General features: G+C 28.6%; 1 protein-coding gene across 1 annotated transcript; it reads left to right on the top strand.

Moving 5' to 3' along the window:
- Positions 1 to 1,358: 1,358 nt before the first annotated feature.
- On the top strand, positions 1,359 to 8,823 carry LOC136209242 (probable pectate lyase 12). Its single transcript, XM_066000666.1, has 5 exons — positions 1,359 to 1,587; positions 2,694 to 3,154; positions 4,565 to 5,007; positions 6,950 to 7,158; positions 8,507 to 8,823. Exons 1-5 carry the CDS (start codon positions 1,451 to 1,453, stop codon positions 8,694 to 8,696), a joined length of 1,440 nt encoding a protein of 479 aa, XP_065856738.1. The 5' UTR covers positions 1,359 to 1,450; the 3' UTR covers positions 8,697 to 8,823.
- The last annotated feature ends 325 nt before the right edge of the window (positions 8,824 to 9,148 follow it).

Raw genomic sequence — 9,148 nt, 5'->3', positions numbered from 1 at the left:
TAATTTTCAAATAAAATCATCAAAGAAAAATTGAGACAACTTTTTCCTCGAGATGGCCTAGATTCTCTCTTAAAGTGGAATCCCAACCTTCTCTCTTTTTCTCTTTTTACTTATCAAGTGAAGCCCTAAAGGTCACTTACCATTGTTATAAAATCAACATACTAATTAATAACTACCTTTGAAGGGACAAGTGCAGATTTTACATAATGTTTTATTTGAAATTAACCTAATAAAAAATAATGTATATTTACCTTTAACATTTCCAAATAAAATTAATTTAATCATATTTAGTAAAAAAAATTTAAATGAAATAGTTTGACAATTATTTTACTGTCATACTAGATATTTGGATAAATTACACCCATGGTCACAAAACTTTACCATTTTAACATTGTGTTCACTGAACTTCAATTCTTAACGGTATGATTACTGAACTTTACGCTTTTTAATATTGGTGGTCACTCAATTTTAATTAACTCCTCAAAATGACCGTTAATGACCTCAAAATAAAAACATTAAAGAATTAAAGTTGTCTAGAACGACATTTACTATGAAACCACATTTTTTATTTTCCAAAATCACTTTATTTGGAGTTTTATCTCTCTAAAAATTCACTCTCTCTCCTAACCAAACAACGCCTAAATGACCTCAAAACGAAAATTTTCAAGAATTAAAATTCCTCAGAATATCATTAACTCTTTGAATTTTTTATTTTGAGGTTGTCAATAGTCATTTTGAGGTATTGATTGGCCATCAGTGTTAAAAAGTGTAAAGTTCAGTGACCATAGCGTTAAGAATTGAAGTTCAGTAGCCATAATGTTAAAATGGGTAAAGTTCAGTGGCCATGGATGTAATTTACCCTTGAATATTTCGAACGAAGTTATCGATAAACTGAAGCAAGTTTGTACACCTTTTATTAATTATTTGTAACTATTTTAGTAACACAGTTTTTTTTTGTGATTAATTATTTGTAACATTTTAGACATTTTGATAAAAATAATTTGTGATTAGCAATTTTTTTTTTTTTTTTTTGTAACTGAGTTAATAATATACTAAATATTTTAGATATAATTAATATTTGGAAGGTCCAATATCACAGTCAAACTAGTCTTTTTAAAATTTTAGTAAAGTAGAGATAAAATTAATCTCGATTGAAAAGAAATAAGGATATAGTAAAAATTATCCAATTCATTTAACAGGTTTTTGAAGACTTGAACTTTAATGTTATTGATAATGTGAAAGTAAAGTTGAGTAGGTGAAGTTGTTAATAAGGTTATAGTGTAGGGATAGTGAATGTAATTTACCAGTATAATAAGCATAATAATGAAGAATATTATTGAGAGAGAAACAAAAAGTAAAGTAGGGAGTATCCTTAACCTTAACATTTTCTTCTTTTTCTTCTTTTTCTCTTCACCATTTTCACACTCCTCAAAACACCAGAAACAAGAAAATGGTTGAAATTGGAAGCTACTACATTGTTCTAATTCTTCTTCTTACAACATTTTCTACACTTGGATTGGCAATGCTCAACCTTACTTTCCTTGTTCCTCATCCCAATCCTGAACATGTTGTTCAAGATGTCCAAAGGTACAATGCTGTCTCACCTTCCTCTTTAGTAGCGTTTATGTGTTTCGTGTCATTTTAAGGCGAAGTTTATGTTTTACAAATAATGTTGTTGGCTATTTCTCCCATCTTCCAAAAACACTCCGTTTTTGCCTAAAAACCCCAAATGCTCTGTTTTTCTGCTTCAAGCCCTAACATTTGGGGGTTTTTTCTCTCACATTTTACAGTTTTAGCGAAGAGTTTAGTGCTAAAAAGCTAAATCTCATCTGGGTTTTTAGTATAAATAAAAGGGTTAATTTTTGGATTAAAGTTATTTGGAAAAGATTAAATTTTTACTTTTATTTTGGATTAAGTAGTTAAATATTTCCTTGTAATAGAAATTTTAGCTTAATTTTACTAATTTTCGAAGAGTTTTTGTTGATAATTTTTTACAAAATTTATTTAAGAAAGGATAAAATTGGGTCGGGCTTTATTTATTTAATTAAATTTGAACAAAAATGTCAACTATACTGACATATTATGCCATTTTGTGTAGTACATATATAAATTATTGAATCAATAATTTGTACTATAAAAATAAGCATGATTTTCTCAACAAAAAATTTATCTGGTGTCTAAATAGTTTTTATGTTATGATTCATTTGATTATGGTCTGTTTGGTAAAAAACTTTTTAGAATAAAGTTACAGGTTTAAGTCATTTTAGAGGTTTTGACTAATCAAACCTCTAACAGAAATTTGAAATAGCTTATTGAGTCCAAAAAGCTAATTTTAAAAAAACTGAGTTTATGCATTTTCTCAGTTAGCTTATTGTTTCATGTCTTTTAAATGACATTTTTATCTCTAATTACTACCCTTTAACCTCAAATAAATGTTTTATTTATTTGTAATTTTACACAAATAGCTATTAACAATGATAATAGTCAGGTAACAACTATTTGTCAAACAGACAGACCGGTATATACACTAAAAATGATAATTGTGTCACAGTGATGTCATTATTTTTTTTAAATCTATTTTTTCCCTTAAATGTGGGTCAAATATGGGACAATATTCTTTGAAACATGATTTTTGTTTATTTATATTTAATGTACAAAAAAATATCTGAAATAGTTGAACCTAATAATTGCAGAAGAGTAAATGCATCAATGTCAAGAAGAGAAATGCTACAAATATCCAAAAAAGACCAATACACATGCCAAACCGGAAACCCAATTGATGATTGCTGGAAATGTGACCCGGACTGGCCCAACAATCGGCAAAGGCTAGCCGAGTGCGCCATAGGGTTCGGTCAATATGCAATGGGAGGAAAAAACGGCGAGTATTACATTGTCACCGATTCTTCTGATGACGATGCTGTAAACCCTAAACCCGGAACCTTAAGATATGCGGTGATTCAGATCGAGCCGTTGTGGATTGTGTTTCCGGGTAATATGTTGATTAAGCTTGAGCAAGAACTCATCTTTAATAGCTATAAAACCCTCGACGGCCGGGGAGCTAACGTGCATATCACCGGCGGGGGCTGCATTACTCTTCAGTATATTAGCAATGTCATTATTCACAATGTTCATATCCACCATTGTGTTCCTTCAGGTATTTTTTCACTTCAACCCTTTTTCAACTAAAAGTAAATATTTTTTACAAATTTACTAAGGTAATTTCTTAGAAAAAGGATGAAATTGAGCAAAAACAAAAACAATATAGGTCAAATTGCACTATCCAAAATATTACTCCCTCCATTTAAAAATATAATTACTTTTTCTTTTCCCAATAGTTTATGAATATTTTGACTTTTATCCTAATATATTTTTATGTTTCTCTTAAGTGGGACAAATGGGATGTTTTAGGAGTATGTTTTAATTATAATCCTTAAACGAGATTGAATATAAAGTGTTATTTTTTTCCCAAATTGATAAATATTTTAATAGGTACCAAATCATCTTTAGGAATAAGTTATAAAAATATTCTTACCATATATTCATTAGCAATTTTATCCATAACATTTAAAATAATACAATTTTACACTTAAAATCGACAAATTAGATCAATTAAAAAAATAATTTAGAAGTTGTTTTCTTAGTCATGAATATTATCATATCTACTGTACATGTACATGATTTTATTACTCATTAATAACATATATCACAAGCATATGTATACACGTAAATTTGTTTTAGATAAAATTAAAAAATTATAATGTGCTTTACACGAATTAGATAAAAAAAATCTAAATATTTCGTTAAATTTAAAAATATTAATTTCCTATTCTATTATAAAATTAAAAAAAAACATAAAATCTTTTGTTATAGTTGGCAACTGATATGCTACTGGTGTATAATGCGAAACATAGTATCCGTGTTTTATAATGATACATAAAATATCTGTATTTTATAATAATAGCCAAAATTGACCAAACTTGTAATACCAACGACCTCAAAGTAATAATATTCAAAAATTAAAATTCTTTAGAAATACATTTACTATGTAATCACATTTTTTATTTTCAAAACTCACCATTTCTGGAATTTTATTTCTTCTTACCAAACAACACCTAAATGACCTTAAAACAAAACTTTTTAAAGAATTAAAGTTGCTTAGAATATCATCAAATTCTTAAATTTTTTAGTTTTGAGATCATCAATAGTCATTTTGAAGTGTTGATTGAAGTTTAGTAGTTATAATGTCAAAAAGTGTAAATTGGTAAATTTAGTGACCCAACTGTGAAAATGAGTAAAGTTAAGAGACCATGGATGTAATTTACCCTTAAAAAGCATGTACGCTCCCATTATATTTAAAAATTAATTTCAGTGCTTTAAAGACAAACAGACAAATTAAGACTAACTTTGACTTTATTTCACCACGCAAACAAACATCGTTATAATAAATTAATTACTATAATAAATTAAATTAGAATCCCACTTTATTTTCTCGTGTAGGTCCCACCTTAACTTTTAACCACGGTAACTTTGACTAACCTTCTTCTTCTCCTTCTCTCACAATCAGGAAATACTAACGTGCGGTCAAGTCCATCGCACTACGGATACAGAACAAAATCAGACGGCGATGGAATATCCATATTCGGGTCAAAAGACATCTGGATAGATCACTGCTCTTTATCACATTGCAAAGATGGGTTAATAGATGCTGTGATGGGGTCCACAGGAATAACAATATCGAATAACTATTTTTCACATCATAATGAGGTGATGTTACTGGGTCACAGTGACGATTTTTTACCGGACTCAGGGATGCAGGTAACTATTGCGTTTAACCATTTTGGGGAGGAGTTAGTGCAGAGAATGCCTCGGTGTAGAAGAGGGTATATTCATGTGGTAAATAATGATTTTACTGCTTGGGAAATGTATGCTATTGGTGGAAGTGGTAATCCTACTATTAATAGTCAAGGGAATCGTTATACTGCCCCTTCTAATCCTAATGCTAAGGAGGTAATTTTCTTATTCTTCATCTTTCTTATTTTAGGGACACGGGTGTAACGAGCCGAATCGAGTCTGGGATAGGCTCGATTCGGCTAAAAAATGGATGAGGTACATTACACCAATGACTACTGAATTTTACTTATTGTTACATATAATCACTAAATTTCAAAACGTAACATAAAAGTCGCTTAATTTTAGACTGTTTGATATCATGGTCATGTAACTTCAATTGATGCCTGGAAATGACCGTTTGTGACCTAAAATCTAAGAATTTCTGACATTAAGGTTATTGATGTATTGTTGGTTAGGAGAAAGAAAGTAAATGGTTAGAGAGAGAAAACTTCAGAAATTGTGATCATAATGTTAGAAAGGTTTAATTTTTCGACATTTCCATTTTAAAGTGTTAATTGAAGTTTAGTGGTCATAATATTAGAAAATGTAAAGTTTAGTAACTTTAATGTTACGATTCAACATTTAATGACCATACCATAAAAAAACAACTAAAGTTAAGTAATCATTGGTGTAATTACCCGAAATTTGGATTAAGTTCGAGCATGAGAGAATTAAATATGGGCTCAGCTTGAGAATGACTATTCGAGAATGATTTTGAGTTTAAATTTGTCCTTAAATGTAGTTGTTTTAACATGTTATTTAATTTCAGTATTCTAATACCATCTTTAAACTTAAAAACCAACAACAAAATCGGGTTTGGGAGAGTGTGGGGTGGATTATTAGGGGTACGAACCTTATTGGGATGTCTAATGTCTTCCCTCTATTTATTTAAAAAAACATAATTTACAATAAATTTATTTTGAATTAAAAATTAATTATATATATTGTTATTAGAAAGTAATTAAATTTCGTGAGCTTTCTAACTGAATTTAATGAAGCTCAAACTCGGTTCCATAATATCTCGAAATGATTTCAAGCTTGATTTGATTCCTTTGACCCAAACTTGAATAGTTTGCGAACTACTCTAACTCATTAGCTCCCATAGTCTTGGACCACACTGATCTAAGACCACTCAGACGCTGATATATCGACATTACTTACAAACATATCAACATCTAATTAGCGGTCTCGGACTAGTGTGGTCCCATACCAGAACCACTCTCCTTATTTAAGTGTAGTTAATGTACTTCCGGATCTTCTAAATTGGAATTTGAGCACAGTTTAAGGATTTTTGTAGTAATACTAATAGCCTATAATTAGGGGCATGATATAGGGTTCAACTTTTAATGACATCCAAAGAGAAAAAATAATTACACTTAGTCAAAGTTTGGAGTCCCCATACTCTATGCTTCTTTTGTCTTTTAGGAATTCAATTTTCTATTTGCCCACTAAAAAATTCTCTGTTATCATCATGTTTTAAACAAATAATTAAGGAAAAAAGCATTTTCATGCTCTTCAATTTTTCAATTTTTGTTAATTAACTTTTAAATTTTCAATTTCATACATTAAACTTCCCATCAATTAAAAGATTATTATTCATTTAATATATACTTGAAGTTACATTTTTTATATATTTCAAATTTATATGTATATAATTTTTTTTATAGTCGCTTTTTACATGCTTGCGAATCATTAAAAAATGTAATTTCAATTACAGATGAAATAAATTATAATCTTTCAATTGAGTTTTAAATTTACAACTAACTTTTTGTATAACTAAAAGTTTAATGTGTATAATTATAATCGATTACGAATTTGAAAGATGAAAAATTGAATCCAAAAATAAAATCTTAGGATGCTTTTTTTGTTTTAATAATTAATATCTTAAGTAACTCCACAAAAAAGCACAAACATTAATGATTAGTATTACAAACCTATTCATCAAGCAAATGAGCATTCTCTTTTTCTTTTTCTTTTTTCTTTTTGTTTTGATTAATTGTTTTTTAAATCGTATTATCGTGTCAGAAATTTACAGTCGTTAAAATGAATGTAAATGTAGGTAACAAAGAGAGTGGAAACAGAAGAAGGAGATTGGAAAGGATGGAATTGGAGATCCGAAGGAGATATAATGGTGAATGGAGCTTTCTTTATTGCTTCTGGAGAAGGTGTTGAGGTTAAGTATGAAAAGGCTTATAGTGTTGAGCCTAAATCTGCTGCTCTCATTGATCTTATCACTATGCATGTCGGTGTCCTCGGTGTCGGTGGCAGGTATCGTGCTTTTTCACTTTGTTTGTTTTATAAAAATAAAATAAAACGAAAAGTTAAAAAAGAAACATTTAGTTTATCGAAAAAATCATTTTTACATATCGAAAAAACATACTCCACACCAAAACACAATTTTCTGAATCGAAATCATAAATCATATGATGAACATTTTACGTTTTTAATAATTTGAGAGTTTATGAACTAAATTGATAGTTAAATTCATTTTACATAGTTGTCATTCGATTTTGGTGTGTGTTTTTTATCAATATAAAAATGTAATTTAAAATAAAAATAAAAATGCTCTTAATTGTCATCAGTATAATTTTAAATACTTTATTTTATAAAAAAATATACCGAATATTCTATTTATAATATTTTTTTTTGAGAAACTATTTCTAAATTTTTAAACCACATCAAATCACGAGATTTTTTTTAAAACTGAACTTTTATATAAATTTCCCTATAAATACCAAAAAGGCCTTAGCAAGGGTTCATTTCATTGGGCTTTGCCCACTTCTCTCGCTAGGCCTATTGGACCTCAATTTGATATTCTAAACTCTATGATGTTTTAAAAAAAAACCCATAATATGTCAAACTTATTTTCAATTTTTATTGATTGAATTTCTGAATTTTTAATTTCATTCAGCTTTCAATCAATTATAATAATATATTTAGTTATTAGAAAATTTAGTCTTCAACAAAAAAATTTGATTAAATGTACACTATCCATTTTACCTGAATTTAAAATTACATTTTTAACCGTTCAAATAATTTTTTTATCTATTTGACATAACTGTAGAATAGTGAAAACCTCAATTCGAACCGTAAAAAAAATGTAATTTCATACCCAATTTAGATGAACTATACTTTATTTTTAGTTGAGATTGATGTTAAGAGCTAATTTTTTAGTAAGCAAAAAAAAAAAAAAAAGCGGTATTTGATAAAACTTAAAATTAAGAGCTTACTAAATTTAAGTATTACATATAACAAATGCTGATAATATTAAACGGTGTATTCTATTGTTGATTATTGAGAATTGATATATGAATGATCAAATGTTATCAAATAATGTTTTATAGTAAACTTTCATTTAGATCTATAGAGTCTGTTTAGGTCACATATTAATATTTGTTGTTTATTGTTAGCGGTTACTGATAGGTAGTAGATATTAGTTACTTTTTTGAAATTCTATCTAATATTTTTTATCTTATGTTTAGAATTAAAAGGCAAAAATTAGTTTCGAAAAATGGAAACAATCACCGACCTTAGAAATAAATAGATAAATTCTTACGTGAATTTCTTTTTATAGGAAAAAATAAATAGTTAAGAAATTAAATAATTTGAATGACAGGGACAACAACCTGGGAAAGTGGGCCACCGGAGGCGTCGACGGTGGAGCCGGGCAAGATGCCGGCGACTATGCATTTGATGATTATAACTCAAGAGGGAGTTGGAGAGTGAAACCTCCTCCTACATATGCTATGTTTTGGTTAATTTCATTTAACATTATTATTATAATAGCACTTACATCCATGCTATAGCACTCAATTGCTCAATTTGTCATTTTCATTTCTTCTTCTAATTCAAAACCCCCCAAAAATAGGGAAACTAAATTGTACATTGTTTGTGCTTGTTTTCCATTGTTGGTGCAAGATTTAACTAATTACACTTGGACATGTTTATGAAAAAAACTAACCGACTAACTCGTTTTGATGCCTTAAATTGAGAAGCCAATCTGATTTTCCTTGATTCGGCTTCTTGGGTGTTTTTGACGCCTACACTCTAATTGGAACAAAATTATGATTATTTTGTTTTTCTGCTTTATTATAATTCACTTTTGAATATTATCGTATGGTTGTTGGTGAATTATGTTTATTATATTCGGATAATTTTATTTAATTCTGTTTGCTATTTGTTTTCATGATATGGTTTAACACTTTAGGAATATCACTTCATAGGTTTTGGAGATATTACTTTTACTTGTTTGAGTTGT

The sequence above is a fragment of the Euphorbia lathyris genome, chromosome 10, assembly GCF_963576675.1.
Source record: "Euphorbia lathyris chromosome 10, ddEupLath1.1, whole genome shotgun sequence".
Classification (NCBI taxonomy): Eukaryota; Viridiplantae; Streptophyta; class Magnoliopsida; order Malpighiales; family Euphorbiaceae; genus Euphorbia; species Euphorbia lathyris.
The sequence above is the reverse complement of the archived record's forward strand: the minus strand, read 5'-3'. Positions and strand labels throughout refer to the sequence as shown.